The following is a 19,148-nucleotide window of genomic DNA, read 5'->3' as shown; positions in this document are numbered from 1 at the left end:
GACTTTAGGAGGCCTTCGGAGAGATCATGCACCTATCCTCATCGATGGTGCTGCAGTGTAAAGGGTCAGCGAGTTCAAGTTCCTCGGAGTACACATTCAAGAGAATCTCAAATGGGACTCACACACCACTCATGTGAGGAAAAAGGCCCAACGACGACTGTACTGCATGGCTCCGACGCCTGAAGGTAGGACACCGCTTCCTCAGGTTGTACTACAACAGCTCAGTTGAAGGTATCCTATCAGTGTCACGTCCTGGTATGGGAACTGCGCTGCCCGAGAAAAGATCAGCCTACAGCGAATAATGCGCTCGGCAGTGCGCATAATGGGAAGCGAGCTCCATGAGCTCCAGGACTGTACAAGCCCAGCGCATCATCAAGGACAAGCACAACCCTAGTCACAAACTGTTCAACCCCTCACAACGCCAGCAGAAGGGCAAGGGGGGCTACCACAGTATCAAGAGCAACAGGGCAAGGATGCCTACCGCAGTACCAAGAGCAACACCACCAGGCTAAGGAACAATTTCCACCCGACAGCCATCAGATTGCTTAAGCATGGCATGAGTCTGTCAGCTGACTGATGACAGGTAATGCCCTGCTCAGCGGCCTGATAGCAGGCAATTCCCTGCTCAGCGGCCTGATAGCAGGCAATGCCGTTAGGCTGGCCTTAGACCTTCTTTTAGCTCTTCCTGAAGCTACTGTGGATTATACCAGGGACAAGCTGACTTGGACTTTAGCTCTTCTTGAACCACCCGCAGACTATACGCACCATGAATAATGTTGCACCTTGAATAATGTCCTTACATGTAGGTAGGCCTATATATAATGCACAGTACACAGCGGCTGCTATATGCTCACGCACCCTATAAAGAAATCAGGTACTATGTGTCAATTTATTTTGTGGCAAAAGATACCCCTCGGTTGTATGGCTGTACAACCTGTAAATAAGCTAAGATAAACCCAACGGCTGTGAAACAAGCTTCTACATTATCTGAAACCCTTTACTTCGCTCAAACTTTCTTCTTTCCTGCCTTCCTTACCTTAGTTTAATGTCTCCGTGTCTCATTTCTAATACATACAGTACCTAACCTAAGCATCTATCCTTCAGGATTACACTATGCACAAAAGTGCTACGGGCTAAGGTTGAGTCTGAAGAGGTGAGTCTTACAGAGGGGAGTAGCTGAGAGAACCATGCACTGAACTAACAGACCCCCTACTGTCTGGTGTTTTGTTTGGCAGAGCCCTGTGGGGCTACAGTATTTCTCTCCAACACTGCTAATGAGAACATATGGAACAGATGTGTAGAATGTGTTTACAACAAGAAAAGATCACCGCACACACCACACTACAGTGTAGTACTAATTAATGGAAGTAGTCCACTTCATAATTAGTGACGCCTGATGATAAAACAAGTTAGATCCATTGAATGGTCTGCAAACAGTGCCTTTATCCAAACTGCTTTACAAATGTACATAGAATTGATAATTGAATAAGATAATAGATCAATAATTGATTCCATTTAATGATTATTATCGTTGTGAGCTTGTAGATCGACTATTTACAGTAGTAAAGTATAAAAATCACTTCTGGATCAAAAACATAATCTCTACGAAAAAAAGAAAATACAGAGTTGCAGCCCTGCTTTACAATGTATGATACATTCACCCATTCACACACCAACTGCGGAGGCAACCATGTAAAGCACCAGCCTGCTCAATGGGAGCAGCTACAGGGCTTCTTGCAATGACACTTCAACATAATGTGCAGGCACTCACTGCTGCCTGAAAGAATGAGAACCATGGCAGACTTTTCTAATGTAATAGTTCTGGTAGTTATGTGAACCGTGGTACGAGGATAATGCACTGTGAGCAGGTAATTTAAGGTATTCATGGTCATGATTCTAAAGAAATATGCAAAGATTCTCTCATAAAATGATGTCCTACTCTACTCATCTGATTAATATATCAGCATTTCTCTCATAGAGATATTTCAGATGAGTCTGGTTGGCGGTCAGACACTCCTCGAGATATGCAGAGGACGGACAGACTAAAATGGTGCATTTATATAGCGCCTTTATCCAAGGCGCTTGACAGAGATTGTGCATTACATTCACCCATTCACACACACATTCATACACCGATGGCAGCGGAAACCATGCAAGGCACCAACTAGCACATCGGGAGCAATTAGGGGTTCAGTGTCTTGCTCAAGGACACTTCGACAGTAACTCTGGGGGAGCCCGGGTGAACTGGCAACCTTGCGGTTACCATCCAGGCACTCTACCCCTGAACCACCACCGCCCCAATCCACTTGGTTTGTAATTAATAGATCATGAGCAACAAAGAGGAAAGTAAACACACAGCATCTGACTTTTGGAACACTATACTAATTACATCAGATCCACAACAGATACACAACAAATACCACCATGTGGCCTACATGCACGCTATCACCCAGTGCAGGTCCTCGTGGTGTTAAGCTGATATGGCTTTGACAATATTGACCATTCCGTCATCACGTCTGTTAATTTGCTTACAAATTACAGGAGCAGCGCAGATGCTCTAACAACCGTATAACTGGATCATACCATACAATTCTTTGTATGATGAATAGCAAAAAATAGCCTGTCTACAAGCTCACAGCATGTTGCGATGTGATACATCGTGAGCTTGTATATCTGCTATTTTTCTTTTGCTATATTTGAAACGTTTGCAACATTTTGAAACCTATACAGACATGGCCAAAATAGGAATAACAGGGTTATGTACAGTATAAAGCAGACTACACACTGGCAAGCTTTCATTCTCTTTCTTTTTTCACAGTGGAAAAAGGACACATGAAAATATGTTGGCCTCTTGCCTGTGGCAAGACCCTTTGTGTAGCCCGCTGGGATAACACAAATCAAGAGCAACCTCAAATTCCTCATGCACTTCCTCACAATGATGCTTAACGTTGCCATTTGTGTGGGCACACAGTAATTCCTAGCCTATTCCGAAAGCAACCGTCATTTTTTCCACTTCATGCCTGCAGGGGCCATGGTGCTCCTGTGGATCACACAACTCTGCGAAAGACAAGGAAGGTGAGTCAAAGCCCTCTTCCCCAGACCTCCACTCCAAAAAAAGAAAAAAAACCCAGACATATTGCTGACTGAGACATATTTCCCCTCTAGCTACTCTTGCCCCTGGACTGCTGGGATTGTGTGTTCTTTTGGGAGAATTAGACCTAGATGAATTCATCAAATGCTCACATTTATTTTTTTTGTTTCGGTCTGGATAGTTCTAGGTTGCGGTCTTCAGATAAACGTTGGTCGAGCACCTTCAGGGAGCTTAGATTTAGAATGAGGCTTTTGAATCAAATGGAATAGCAAATTTTGAAATGCCATCCATTATTCAGTGATACTCAAACGCCCTTCTGACCCACAACACATCTCGGCTACATTGAAAATGAGGGCCTGCCTCAACATGAAATAAAGGTTATAACAATATAATTTTGATCGGGCCCTCACTTTTGTGTGATCATACTACAGCGTCACACAAAAGTAGCAGATTCACAAGCTTGAACGCGACCCGTTGAGCTTTTAGATCTACTACTTTTGCTACTTTTGAATTCGGATCCATGAAAACATTTTGTACATGAGCTTTCCACCCGACAGAGCCCATATTATCAGCCTTTCAATCACCCTGCTGCTCCATCTGGACATGGGCAAACACATTTATAGAGATGTTTGAAGGAGACAGAGCCATAATTAGGATGGAATCCATATTAATCTCCGTTTACGTCTCTGGCACAGCCATTAACCATGATCTGTGTAGCCTGTCTCCATTTATTTTGAGGACCAGCTTTACTTTTACAGACAAGCGTAAATTAATGTCACATCATTTCTAAGCCTTAGGCATCTGGAATAGGATCAGTGGTAGTTGTGCTGTTATTTTTTGAATCATGTTATTTTTTTTATTCAACAAGGAGACCTGTCATATCCCATTAACTTAAGAACGGAGGCCCATTCTACAAATCTTCAAATCTTCAGTCTTAAAAATCCTAAAAGGTTTTCCAGAGTTTGAACCACTGACCTAATATTAAGTCAGTGGTTCTCAAACTTTTGTCATGTCAAGGACCCCCAAAATGATATTTATGTGGACGTGGACCCCCATCTCAAAATATTTCGTGTCCCAGAAATAAATATTTTAGTTAAAAATGTCCACATATATATTCATATATTGAAAAATAGCAGATCTACATATCTACGAGCTTGTATATCTGCTATTTTTTGAATAGCCTAAGTATAAAATAACGGTGCGTGGTAAAAAAAAGTTTGAATGGGATATGCAAAACATTCATTGCCATTTCAATCTTCATGAAAAATGGAAATGACCCAATATTGATGACAGTGGTAAATTGCTTTGAGTTCCTTTCTTGTTTTCTTTAATATTCAAATTTAAAAAAAGAATAGTTAAGGTTATGCACCATACAACTAACATGAGTTAGTCCACTCCAAAAAAGGCAGAATGTCCTTCATTTGACTACAATTACCATCATGTTGGATATTGGAACTACAGTATAGTTGGAAGTACAAATCATGCTAAATTGAGCTGCAAAACACACGCTGCCAAACGAAATGTGTTTAGGATACCACTGGCAGTTTAATGTTTGAAATAATAGATTGATGTTGCATAATGACATTACCAGAGTATGCATCCATTACTGTAAGTATGAAGCTCACAGCTGGCGTTAATTTTACATCAACCGTCTGAAATTGGTTCACATCCATCTTTTTAGTCGCCAACTGTTGCTCCCGAGTCCAACATAATAATAATCTTTATCTGTCTCACCCTCTCTCTCCCTCTGTGTTCACGCACGCACACACACACACACACACACAGAAGAATAAGATATTTTTGACCTCTCAGGAGATAAAAAATCTCTTGGAAGGCGCCTGATGGAGGGGAAAGGAACTGGTTGGAATTAAAGTGTTCCTTCCACGTGCTACGTCCAGCCAGGGAAACTCCCCCGTCAGGTGAAAGACTCCTCATTCATAGAAGGAAGCATGTGGTAGTCCCCTGCCCCCCAGGTTGGCAGAGGGAGTGTACATTAGATCATTGACACTGGGTGAAAAAATGGGTTGCAAAATCGTGGGATAGAAATGATATATATAAAAATCTCCTGGAAGGGAAATCCAGGTGTGAGCAGTGACATCAAGGTTGAAACAGGAGAGGCACGGGTAATAGTAAAAAAAAAAAAAAAAAAAAAAGACTCAGTCATAACTGCCAGGTGCAGCAAGCTCTCGTTTATAGATCAGTTTGTGTGACACAGCTTTTGCTTTGCGGCGTTCCGAGTATGCAGCCAATATGGCTTAACGTTGCGGCATTCAGAGTATGGGTGTCATGCCGTTCAGGCTATGGGTTTTATGGGTAAGTCTCCCATTGGCTTAGAGCCTTAGAGGCAATCATGAAAAGGTGTCTACTAAGGTCGTCTCTACAGTCGCTAGTAGAGAAGTAGCAAATGTAGTCCAGGCACTTTTCAAGCACCTGGCAAAAAGTTATACTGTAGGTGAAAAGATTCAAGAGGTTTTCTCATTCAGATGTGCTGTGAAATGTTAGTTTGACATGATCTGCAATTCTGCAGATTGTGTTAACAGTATAAACAATATACCGGGTACTGGTAGAATACACATTTTTACCAATAAGTCACATTGTTGACCTGGCATCCTATAGTATAGTCTATAGTTTGTACAGATTGTTGATTTTCTATTATTTGGATATTCTACTGTTAGACTGATGATAGGTTGATAGGTACTTATTATCCTAGATGAGTATGACCACATAAATGGTAAATGGTGCATTTATATAGTGCCTTTATCCAAGGCGCTTTTACATAGATAGATAGTGCATTACATTCATCCAACCATGCAAGGTACCAACCAGCATCAGGAGTTCAGTGTCTTGCTCAAGGACACTTCAACACTAACTCTGGGGGAGCCCGGGTTTGAACTGGCGACCTTGCGGTTACCATCCGGAGACTCTACCCCTGAGCCACCGCCGCCCCTACATTCATTTTATGTACCGGTATTACCTTGTGTTGCCCTTGCTTACTAAGGACCACTTCACCACTTTTCAACCAATCTTCATATAATTGGTCCTCACTAATATAATGATAAAATGCCACAATTTTGTTCTACTCTGTCTGTCTCATGGGAGTCTCATGGGCAGTTCAGAAACCCGTCCACCAGTGACATCATCGATGGGGAATCCAAGCCAATATAAACTGCATGCTTTCTATTCCTTGAAAAGTTGCAATGCGTTAATGGAAGCCATCGTTCTCACAATAATAAAAAATAATACAAAATATTGTTTAAAAAAATATGTCAGTGGTGGACGGGTTTCTGAACTGCCCACAGCCCTCCCATGAGACACAGACCGAGTAGAATTTTTATCATGAACATTAGTGAGGACCAATTATATGAAGATAGTTTGAAAAGTGGTGAAGTGGTCCTTTAAGAGCGTCTGCCTAAATTGTAAATTTAAAGGATTGGTCAAATGATGTTAGGCCTGTGCCGAGGAGGGATGAGTCTGTGGCTGGACGATCGTGCCCAGAGTTTTTCATCCAACAAACCAAAGGGGGGTGAAATGAAGAGATTAGAATTACTTAAACTGCTTATTCATCATATTCAGCACATAATGTCGGCCTAATGACTTCAGGGGCAACCTTAAGCTCCGGAAAAAATGCTTAAGCCCATCATTTCAACTAAATTAAGAATACTTGGCGCGGTAAAGTTTCGGCCAAATAAATCAACTAATGAGCTATGGTCTTTTCAAGCTCTGTATGGGGTGAAGTGTGTTTACTAAACAAACTTATTGTAATGAATGTCATTACTATGCAAAGATCACAAAGTCTTTGCAGTGTTGGGGTGTTTTTTGTTGTATACTCATCATTTATTTATTTACTTATTGGGATGATTCAAAGAGAAAACATGTGCAATGTTCCCATGAAGAATGGAGTAAACAAGTAGCTTAGTTACGGCACCAAACTGACCCTTAAATGAACCAATAAACACAGTCAGGAAGCTCTCTTAATTAGGAATTAACATCAACATGGGGGGATGGCACACAGCTACCCTTGGTGTGAAGAACTCTGTTCTCTCTTTATGGAAACCAATCTCCTATATATTATTTCAGAATATGCTGCGTTCTGACACCAGCAAGAGGGAGGAACGGCTCTACTACAAAGTGAAATGGTCAGCTGAGATATAGGCTAAACTTCCCACTACACTGTAATAAACTACAATTGTGTTGCAGATTAAACATTTTCATACTGCATATTTCATAGATAGTTTCTGCCTCAGCAACTTGTTTGACAGCATGCATTATCATCAGTGTTGTGTATGTCTTCTTCTAAAATTGAGGGTAGCCAATAATAGTTTTACCCCCTTTTTTTCTCTCCGCAATTTAGTCGTTATGTCAATTCATTCCTCCCCACACACATTACTGTGTTGTCACTGCTGGTACGTCCTACTGACTCACCTGCCAGTGAGGAGCCCCTCCAGGAAGATGTAGACCTTTGGCTCTGCACTTTTTTTCACCTACCTAACCTCCGATCAAAAGCTCACCAAGCTCACCACAGCTTTTTTCAGCGAATGCTACACAAATGTTGATCGTAGTCTCTAGTTGGGACTACGATCAACTAAGTATAGGGATTAAGAGTTAATAGTCTGATGATCATGGAAAGTAAAATATTATTATTCGATAACTGCAGCAATAAGGGAATAGAGTTCTGAACCTGTGAAGAGTTTTGAATGACAATGTGGCCCTTATAGTTTCCACAGCAGCCAATTGCCATTTGATGGCAACAATTCATCTTTTGTCTTCACAGCCAGACATATATTAAACCTAATTTATGCTGCTGTGGAAAAGACAAAAATAAAATGACACATTTTCAACTGAGGAACAGGTTGATGCAAGTCGTGTTGACAGTAAGTTAAAAGCATTCCCATGCAGGCAAATGAAAATTAATTGATGCCAACAACTCAGCCCTTGTCTTCACACAGCCAGACTTACAATAACCCTATGTATGCTTCGTATCGGTGGGGAAAAGTAACTGTTCTTCAACTAAGAAAAGGCTTGATGTGAGGCGCGTTGACACTTCGAGCTTCTGTCCTATACGACATAGTTAACAGCACACCCACATCTGTCACTTCTGTCCCCTGACTCTCCATCGCTGCCATGAAGGCAAATCAGCCCCCGTGTGAATTATTTTGCTCCCCCCCCCCCCCCCCCCCCCCCCCCCCCAGAAAATTTAACCCTGTAAATAATTATTCACTGCTGCATATTACTTGCACCAGTTATTCTGTATGTTGAGGCTTGTTCCCTTCAATAAATCTTTTACTTCTGCCCGACTTCATCGACACAGCCACCATAAAGCAACCTATAAACCCAAGGTTGACAGGACTCACAACCTAAAAGAAATCACAAGTCTTGTCACTGTGTGTGTGTGTGTGTGTGTGTGTGTGTGTGTGTGTGTGTGTGTGTGTGTGTGTGTGTGTGTGTGTGTGTGTGTGCACTAACACTTCATTTGATCCATCTGCTGATAATAATACTCATAAAAATCTGTCAGAGCAGGTGTTAATTACCATCTTTATGTAAAAGTTACTTTTAGTGTTAACAGTAGTCTCTCTCTCTCTCTCTCTCTCTGAGAAACTTTATATCCCCATCAACTCCATAGCGATAATGGTGACAGTATAATTTCAGGCAGTAGGCACATGCAGTCTACTCTAGACTGGACATCAACAGTAATTAGTGTCTTCTAGAAGTGCTATTAATGGATCTGGTTCACACGATGTTTAACTCGACCCGATTGTCAGATGTATCTGTGGATTCCATTACACGTTTCATGTAATGCGACTCAAAACGAGACAAACACCCAGACCTTGAAGGAAAATTCCGGACCAGCGCTTTTCTTACCGCAATTTGATGTTATTATGTCCAACAACCAGTGGTCGAGGCAAAAGAAGAAAAAAGGAAAATCACACCCGTGTGAAGTGAGTGGTGCAACTCCGTGTGGGGATCTACGGGGGGGTCCCGGAAGTTCCAGACCCACAGGAACATGCCCAGGGTGCCGGCCCGGTTCTGACGAGCTGCCCGGCGTCTGAAACGTTTGGGAAATGGCAGAGTTACTGTGTGGGGTCCCCACTCCCCAGGGGGTCCCTCTACTGTACTGTCACTGTACTGTACTTGTACTGTCACACCCGAAATCATACAGTTAGTGTGTGTGTGTGTGTGTGTGTTTTATTTTTGTGCTCGGACAGACCCAGGGACCCATAGCTCCATAATGGAGTGGTTGCACCACTCAAAAATCTAATTTTATGATCGGTGGCGCGAGACTTGCGAATCTTTCTGCCGGTCATGGGAATGCGACAAAATCCAATGCGACATGAATTCAAGTGTGTAATTAAGAGAAAATAAGTCGTTTTTTGAAGCAAACTACTCCTTTAAACCCTATAGAATTGGGCTGAGTTTCTCAGGGCTCTATGCTCTATGCTATGTATCTTTTCTGTTGTGGGGAAAGCTTTCGCTGAAAATAGCCAGTCGTGTCCGTCCGTGATCGTGTCGCAACGTTAGTCGATCTGCCATTCTCTGCGAAAGCTTTTCCCCACAATACGGATATGATTTAAGTGTAAAAATAAATAATAGAAAATGGAGGAATGGAATGAACGAACTCGCAACAAAAACCCACAACAATGGCAACAACTCAGAGCATTATATGTGCAGATTAAAAGATACACACAATACTGTAGGTTCCATTACAACTTCCCCATGACTGGTATAAGCCGTTTGTTTTTATAATGCTAATAAGAGATTATGGACATACGCACAGGGATAGATGGAAATCCTTGAATGCGGGTAAAATGGAATATCAGTCAAGGTTAAGAGAGTTATCAGTATCAACAGAGATTTGTTAAAAAAAAAAAAATTCAATAGCAGAATCCAAAGCCATTAAAGCGCGTCTCTGAAAAGAGAATTCAGGGCGAAAATAGCAGATTTCGACATGGAACACCATCGTACATTTAACTATAAATGTAAGGTATGGTAAGGTAAGGTACATTATATTTATAAAGCGCCTTTCAAAACAAATGTCACAAGGTGCTGTACAATAAATAAAATGAAATAAAACAAGATCATCATCATAAATAAAATGAAAGAAAACAAGAGCATCACATAGATCAGGGGTTCCCAACCTTTATATTGTCACGGACCGGCTGACAGTTCATAAAATGTTCGCGGACCGGCAAGGGGGGGGGGTTAACGTTCTCACGGAAGACAGTTGACTGGCCCTTAAATAGGCTACCCGCTGCTATATTATTATATCACATCATAACGTTATATCATCGACCTAAATGGCGTTATATCAACAAAGTATGATTATTTATTTTAAGGTTAGGCTTATGTCTTTTTCAGAAATTACTTTGGACATATGTGGAAAACTTTAGTTAAACATGACGCACACATTACTTTACCTGGGTAACATCATCTTCTGATACTTGAATGTTTTGACATGAAATAATAATCCTGTACCGTCACCGCGTGTAGTGTTTTGTTTCATTTAATAGCGCGAGCGACTGTGACGAGGAGGATACAAAGACTGCCTGAAAGGCATGCATTTGCATTCTAATGGGTGATTAAGGGTCGCGCAGACCCGTGCTCTAATCCGCTGCCACTATAGTACTCATGGTTTGGTGTTTGTCCTCTCGTTTTCAAATGGATTTTTGAGTGGTGCAACCACTCCAAGGAACAGCTATGTCCGTGACTATGTGTTAACATATGTGTTAACCTGTGACTCATGTGTGACTCATGAGTACCAGTAGGGGCGCTGTCGTGCCAGAAACAGAGAGAGAGATAGTGCTGCACTGTTGCCACTCAGTTCACACGGGTGTGATTTTTTTTATACGACGGGAACACTTGGGGATTCCCTGCTCGCGTACCAGTGGCACATGTCCCGCGGACATGTGCCACTGTCGAGGTTAGGAACCTCTGACATAGATCAATAATAAAACGACAACACTAACTATAGAAGCTGGCCAAAACTGTCTGTCTGTCTGTCTGTCTGTCTGTCTGTCTGTCTGTCTGTGTCACGCTGTAACACCACCCGCCCGCCACCAGAGGGCAACTGCAATTGGAACGATACAGAGGTCTCTGTGTGTGTGTGTGTGTGTGTGTGTGTGTGTGTGTGTGTCAGACTGCCACAACAGCTTTGTTCGCTTCCCGCGTTTACGCGTCTTACTTGTAGTAGTAATAAAATATATAAACGTGCAGTACAGTACATAGATATAGACAGTATTACAAACCAAAGTGCTTAAGAAACAAAGGTTTTTAGCAGCTTTTTGAAGGTAGACAGTTTCTGCCCTCCTTAGGGAAAGGGGTAGTTCATTCCATAAGGTAGGTAGGGGCTACAAGCGCAAAAGCTCTATCGCCTTTAGTTCTTAATTTCGTTTTAGGAACTTTAAGAAGGTCTTTACCTGAAGACCTAAGTGTTCTCACATTTGCTTTGGGGGATAATAATTCAGTTACCGTATGTACATAGGAGACAGCCCATGAAGAGCTTTAAAAGAGACACATTTTAAAAAATTCTGCAGTCAATTGGAAGCCAATGTAAAGCAGCAATATACCATTGTCCTTGTACCAATGTCTTAACAAATTCATCACTGGCCTTGTAAGTTGTTTCTATAGCTACATAAGCTACAAGCTCACAACACGGCACATAGAAAGATTAAGCATATACTTATCCTGCAGTGATCCTTGAACTGTTACAGGTCCGTAACTCCTGATACTGCACAAATGGAACCAAATGAACCCGTAATAAGGGTCCATTATCTACAGTCTGAGAAGTAAAATAACATTGAGGATTTTACAAAAGTGCAACATCTCCCAATCAATCTGTGGCAGCTAGAGCAGCCTCTGTCAGAGTAATTGATGATGTTCAGCAATATACATTTATGGTATTTATGCTGTATTGTATTTGAAACATGTCGATTCGATTCCCAGTCCCACAGAATCTAAAATGTTTGTGTTTATCCTATGCAGATGCCGTTATTGGGAAGTTGCCTTGATTGAAGCCTGTGTAGTGGGGTGTGGTGCCTGAAGAGCTGATTGATTGCATTATGGGGAGCATCTTGGATGGATTGCTAGTACATTGTGATTTGCTGATTACTTAGCCAGGGGTGGAGTCGGTACTCTATATAGAGGGGAAATGGTTCAGTTGAGAGTAGGCTGCCATGGGGAGTAGTTGACACTTGTGCCTCTGTTTAAAGACCCAGTGAAATGAAAAATATTTTTTTCACACTTTTAGACCACATCCGTGGTCATCATATGGGCATACCCAACAATGGATGCCAAATGTATTTTTTTAAATTTGAATTACTACTTGGGGGGGAAAAAAGCCAATCCAGAAGAAAAGGTCATGTGTTTTTAGCAATTCAACCCTCTTTTTATCCTGTATTATAACAACTTTTCCCCAGCTCCATTGCCTTTTCATAATTGCAACCAAATCCAAAACAATACAGTAGTTTTCGGTTTGGATCGTTGTAATGCAGGATCATGAACACATGTGCACAAACCAGAGTACAGTGTGAGAAACAAATTAAATTAGCCTTATAATTATTAACTTTCATTGCAACGAGAGCTGGATGATTAATTTAATTTAGAAGGATTATTTAGTCGACATCGAAGAACCCAGAGTGGTTGTCTTTCTGAACTCTGACCATAGCTGCCCCAGAGAGTGGTTGCATTGTATTCGTATTTTATTTTTCTGGATATATTTTTAATTGTCTTGTTGTTGAAATAAATAAGAGATAAAATGAAGGTTGTGGCACTGGTTCTGTGCAAAAAAAGAGAAAAATTAAGGGAGTAAAAAAAGAAAAATTAGAATAAATACTTGGAGGTCTGTGTGAGTGGCAAGGCACAAAGGGCTGGAGGTGCCACACTCCACTGGGACCGTCCGCTGCCCTGCCAGCCAACCAACCTTTCCTGTAGACTTCCATCAGGGAGAATGTTGGGGTCATTCGTGACCAAGGCCACTTGCCAAAAGAACACACTCACTCCCCTGGTGCCGTGACCCTAATCAGGCAGCCATCTGGACCCTGCTGATTCCCAGCGTCCCTAATGTTAAATTATACCACTGTGTGTAGAACCATGTTTCCCAAACAGTGGATCGGGACCCGTGTTTGGGTGGCGGACCAATGTTTTTGGTGCGAGTGAATATCCCCCCTCTACACTGAATATGGTAGTCAAAAATAGCTGATCTACAAGCTCAGAATATGTCGCATAGCACCACATTGTGAAGTTGTAGATCTGCTATCTACTGTGCAGCTGCATGTTCACCTTTTATGACCAGAACAGGGACTTGTTCAGGATATACTCAAGTATATTCCTTGTGTGTGTGTGTGTGTGTGTGTGTGTGTGTGTGTGTGTGTGTGTGTGTGTGTGTGTGTGTGTGTGTGTGTGTGTGGCAGATTAAACGGACAGTGATTATTGTCCTTTGCGGTCTCCTTGTCACTGCAGAGGATGAGAGTTCCGTTAGTTTTGAGCAAAATCAACACATGTCTTGTATGGAGAGTATAGGTTGCTGCCTTCAGGAAGGAGATATGGTGTTCCAGCATACAATAAGGTCAGACTGAAGGTCTTTTGTCCATCAATCAACTCTGAGGCTTAATCAGGACTTTGGCCAGAACTAGACTGAGCTGTGGACATTGCTGTATGTAATTGTATTTTATTTCTTCTTTTTTTTTTTTTGTCCTGTGTTATGTCAAATGTGTATATGTATTGCATACAAGGCCGCTGGGTCGCAAAACGAATTTCAGTGCGAACTGACAATAAAGTAATATATCATATATCATATCAGTATATAGCCGGTAGCCCGCTCCTCACTGGAGGGAATGGCTATGATCACTTATTAACTCGTTTCTTTCCCTTTAGGTGCGGAGGCGAGCGGGGGCTCCAGCGGACCATCAGGTGAGTGTAGTTAGGGCTTCGACCTCTAGGTGAGTATGTAGTTAGGGCTTAGAATAGGACTTTAGAATAGTGCTTCCTTCCACAGGGGTCTATGGTGAGACAGGTATGGTATTTTTCCGTAGCTGCTATTCTTCCTTCTAAGGCACGTTATTCACAGGACTGACATGCCACCAGGTGAGTGCCCATAACGTAACAGTCTTTGTGAAATTATAATAAATAGGCTACTGCGCTCCAAAGCAGTGCGCTGTGGCAATAAAGGTTTTCTCCGACCTTGTCTGTGTTCCTATTTCCTTCGTTGCTCCACGCTGAGCTCCTGCGTCAGTGGAGTTACGAGGTTTCCTTATAGGTAGGGTCCCGGTCCTTCCTTGATTCCTCATACATTTCCAGGTCCCATTCTAAATGCCTGCGATACAGAGAGTGACAGTAAGTATATGAAGTTCGTTATACAGAATGTGGGTTAACGAGATGGAGCAGGTGAACTTACCCCCCCCGACAGGTTTCAACGAGGCATGCCTCCGTGAGCCTGTAGTGAACCAGCCGCTGCCAGATGCTGAATGAGCTGGGCAGAGGGTAGCCACTGGGACGTAAGTCGGGACTTGATCACCCTGGCTGGGTCACCTGAGTGAGGGAGGGGTATGATGTTGCAAGACCCAAAACCCTGATGACCTTGGGATACATCACTGAGGATACGTCCCAGGTGCATCCATGCGATGGTTTTTTCGTTCTAGTTATTCTGACTATAGGAATAGACTACGTGACAACCAGGAATAGTCTGGTGGCCACCGGAGAGACGGGTGACAGCCGGAATGTAGATGGCACCTGGGAACAGTATGAGTTGGCGCCCCAGCCTCTGTCTTCCATGAGAAAGAAGCCCAACAAACCCACGGTGAGGCCTTTAGGAGGGCCATTCAAGCCACAAGCGGAGTCTGCAGCACAGGTGCTGGACCTGGTGAGAGCAGGAATGGACCTGGTGAGACGTCGGAGGGGCCCGGACAGGAGTCACCCCACAGAGCCTAGACCTTCCACATGCCAGATTGATCTTCCTCCCAGTCCCGGCAGAGAGGGTAGCCACTGGGACATAAGTTGGGACTTGATCATTCCGGCTGGGTCGCCAGAGTGAGGGGCATGATTTTGCGAGACCCGAAACCCTGATGATCTTGCAGGTATAGAACTGAGGATACGTCCCAGGTGCATCCATGTGATGTTTTTTCGTTATACAGTATATATATATATATATATATATATATATATATATATATACACACACACACACACACACACACACACACACTACACTACACACACACGCACACACAAAATTTGATTTAAAAGGCTATTGCTGTGAGCGCTGTAACAAGAAGAAGGTGTTTGATGGTGTGTTTGGGTGCTTGTGGGTTCTAACACACTGTCAAGTGGTAAATGAAGTGACACGCGGGCTGAGACACATCATATGATATATTCTGGAGCGAGCACCGTGAGCCTCGCTGTGGGTGAGCGTGATAGAGGCTCGTTGCCATGGCAGATGGGTTTTCTTGCCCCCTTTTCCCTTTCATCCGTGTTGAGGTACTAATTGTTTTTGCACTTGGGTGTTCCATTATGGCATCTGATTAAAGCTTGCCACCGTTATACCGCATCGAAGATTGCCGAGCTATTCATCACCTTGAAGCTCTGCCTCATTGCATTGTTTATCATTTTCAACAGGTTCATTTGATTTAGATTGTTTTTATTTTTTGTATTTTTTCTTTACAAAAGAGGGGGCGTTCGCTGTTACCAGGCCTGGAGAGAGGCTTGGCATTATTGAAGAGAGAAAGTTAATTATACCTTTGGTCATAATTTTTGCGTTCGCTCCGGTGTCAGGGAAAACTTCTAAAATTGGCTTAGAAGGGGATGGTGGTTGTTTACGGATGCTGGATTAAAGCGTGTTTGCTAAGATGAAGAGAGAAAAACAGATAGTGACGAATACAGAAAGGAGAGAGAAAGAGAGAGAGGGGGGGGGGGGAGAGAGAGAGAGAGAGGGAGAGAGAAAGAGAGAGGGAGGGAGGGAGGACAAACATTGCTGTCTCAGGACCATTCATTAATCCATACGTTGTAACTCCTGAGAGCAAATAAGCAATATTTGCCTGTGCAGCAGTTGTGCAGATAGCCTATTTCTGTTCATATGGAATATCCCATCAAACTGGGCTATCTATATGTCACCATGTTGCCTGTAAGACCGCTCTATCTGAGCCGCAAACACCTTCATGAGATGCCCCCCCTGTCCCCAGCTGGAAATGTGACAGAGTGACAAAGTGACATCTGCCCCCTCTGGTGGGAGATCCATCAGTTTTGCTCAGGTATTTTTAGCCATGGAGATGAGCCCTGGGCCGTGCCAAAGGAGCGAAAACAAGCTGCTCTCAGCATGGAGGAAAACATCTGTCTAGTCTAGCACTCTAATCAAAAGTCAACCCCCTCTTTGTTGAATTGGAATGAAAGGAGTGGGTGTAATGTATGGATGGGTTTCTGTAGTCATGGTCAATTTGGTAAACAGAGGCAGGGAGATGGTATTTGTTTTTTGTTTTTTTAAAGGAGGCAGGGGGTTTAGGCTATTATAGTTCAGTTACACTTCAGCTTATGATTCATCTTTTACCCTTTAAGTTGTATTGTATTAACATTCTGTACCATACATATCGGAAAATATGACATTTATATTCACCAGTAAGACGCCTGCGGGTGAGACCTCGAGGTTGCATGCACGCATCCGCCTCGTTGACGGCAGACTACTGGGCGAGCACAGGCACTTTAGCAAGGGGGGTCAGATCAACATGGAATGAATTCTGTACTTCCCATATAAGGAGCATGTCTTGAGTGTACAGGGTTTGATGAGGTCAGATCAACATATGGAATGTGAGAACAGGTCAGCTCCATACAGTATATGGAAATATAAGGTTGGTAGCGGGGACATTCTCTTGAGTCTACAGGGTTTGATGAGGGCCCAGGTAGGGCCGGGCCTTAGTTTTCGGGCCTGTTGAGAACTCTAGTTTTCGCCGGCTGTGGCTGCATTAATAACTTTAGGGCAGGCCCGTCTAGAGTTTGAATGGACAGGTATAAGTCATCGAGACATTGAAGAGGAATGATGGTTAGGTAAGGATCAACATATGGAATGTCAGAATATATGTAGATCTAAGCGCAGATCGACGCGTGCACGCATCCGCCTGGGTGACGTCAGACTGCTGCGCGAGTGCGGTCGCTTTGGCATGGGATGAACTTTGACCAATAAATCACAATGACCTGGGCACCATATATGGGGCTGATGTCACGTGATGTCACAATGACCTGGGCACCTGGGGGCTTGCCTGGGGTGACCAGGGGGCTGATGTCACGTGATGTCACAATGACCTGGGCACCTGGGGGCTTGCCTGGGGTGACCAGGGGGCTGATGTCACGTGATGTCACAATGACCTGGGCACCTGGGGGCTTGCCTGGGGTGACCAGGGGGCTGATGTCACGTGATGTCACAATGACCTGGGCACCTGGGGGCTTGCCTGGGGTGACCAGGGGGCTGATGTCACGTGATGTCACAATGACCTGGGCACCTGGGGGCTTGCCTGGGGTGACCAGGGGGCTGATGTCACGTGATGTCACGTTGACCTGGGCACCTGGGGGCTTGCCTGGGGTGACCAGGGGGCTAATGTCATGATGACCTGGGGGCTTGCCTGGGGTGAGTGACGGGGATTTGAGTTAGGTGACGTGACAGGGATTGTGGGTTAGGTGTCAAAAACGCAAGGTTTCATAGTTAACTGCGACCTCCGGGCGCAATAAAAAAAGCTACATAGTGCCGCTTTACTAATGACTAACTGAAATGACATTGTATTTTTGCAAAACTAACTAAAGCAAACTGAATATTATATAAACTTATTTTACATTTGTGTTGATTTATTTCATATACTAAAGTACTTTTCCAACTTTTTAGCTATGGTAGCATTTTGTAAATATTTGATGATGTTTGTTGAATTTTTATTGCACAATACTCTTATGACCTTTTTGAATCTTGCCCTGACAAATATACCCCACATTACAATGAAAAAGTAAAGCTAACTCTAAAAGAAAATAAACAGGTCACACCGAACTTTAATTCTACCTATGTGGGCAGATTCTGTCAGTGCTTTTCAATGGGAACGGAGCGTTTTATTTACTTATTTTATTTTTTTCAGAAATCCACAAATAACAAACCGCTCCGTTCCTCCACTCCCTTCTTGTTCTAGTTGTTGTTGGTATAATTTTCACACTACTGTATGTCTGTCATGTCTTTCCTCAATGACAAAGTCATTAAGTAAGTGGCAGCAACAACACAACACGCAACACCGTAGCCTACAAGCCTCTGTACAAAATCTACAAAGTGATAAATGAACATCTACCGTGCACATCCGAGTATCAATAGCCGATCTACAAGCTCACGACGAGTTGTGAGCTTGTCAATCAGCTATGCTTGACAAGCAAATGCTTTCACCATGATGCAGATGCTTACAATAAGGCTTAAGTGCTTTGTAAGATTGGGTCCCAAGAGCACCTTCCTAGAAACTAGTGGAGTGAAAGTAATGAGCTTGCGAGATAAATGAAATAAATAATTGAAAAGAAATCCCAACATGTACGGTACTCAAATGTACTTGGTTACCAGCCACCACTGAGTGATGCATAGCTCAACTCTTTCTTGATCTGATATAGACTCCCTACTGTATATTGTTTGTCTTTGTGTGAATGCATAATGTAGCCTTTTTGCGCATATAAGGGTGACATCTATTCCATTTCTTTTTTTTGAAATTATGTTTTTATTTTGGTCATTGTGTACAAGCATAATGAACAGCTTTACATCATGTGGTCAAGTGCATTAGATTTGTTTGTGCTCGTTTCTTACAGGTATATTTCCCATGTTCTCAAAGGTGACCAAAGTTACATTTTCTTTTTTTTTAATCTATTCCATTTCTATTGCAAAATCTGGGCTATTGCTAATGATGGACATTAAATATGGGACCACTTCAAACTCGACATGTGTGTCGGTGAGGTCCCGGGATACACCAAGTGGGAAGTCAGGCGGTTCAACAGCTCTCCCAAAAATATCAATAAATCAGAAAATCCCCAGTATGCTCATCAATATGACATCATGGACTGTCCTAGAGAC

The 19,148-nt window shown here is 42.9% G+C and overlaps 1 protein-coding gene across 1 annotated transcript in view; it reads left to right on the top strand.

Annotated features, from left to right (window-relative positions):
* Nucleotides 1-338: 338 nt before the first annotated feature.
* LOC306934927 (uncharacterized protein) overlaps nucleotides 339-19,148 on the top strand; it is a gene marked incomplete at both ends in the record, with an annotated part of 31,614 nt that continues 12,804 nt past the window's right edge. The window contains 2 exons of the mRNA XM_079517750.1: nucleotides 339-450; nucleotides 13,958-13,993. Coding sequence (XP_079373876.1) covers nucleotides 339-450; nucleotides 13,958-13,993 — 148 coding nt within the window. The remainder of the gene's footprint in view (nucleotides 451-13,957; nucleotides 13,994-19,148) is intronic.

The sequence above is a fragment of the Electrona antarctica genome (genome assembly GCF_951216825.1).
Source record: "Electrona antarctica genome assembly, chromosome: 13".
In the NCBI taxonomy this organism is placed as follows: domain Eukaryota; kingdom Metazoa; phylum Chordata; class Actinopteri; order Myctophiformes; family Myctophidae; genus Electrona; species Electrona antarctica.
This window is presented reverse-complemented; position numbering and strand designations above follow the sequence as displayed.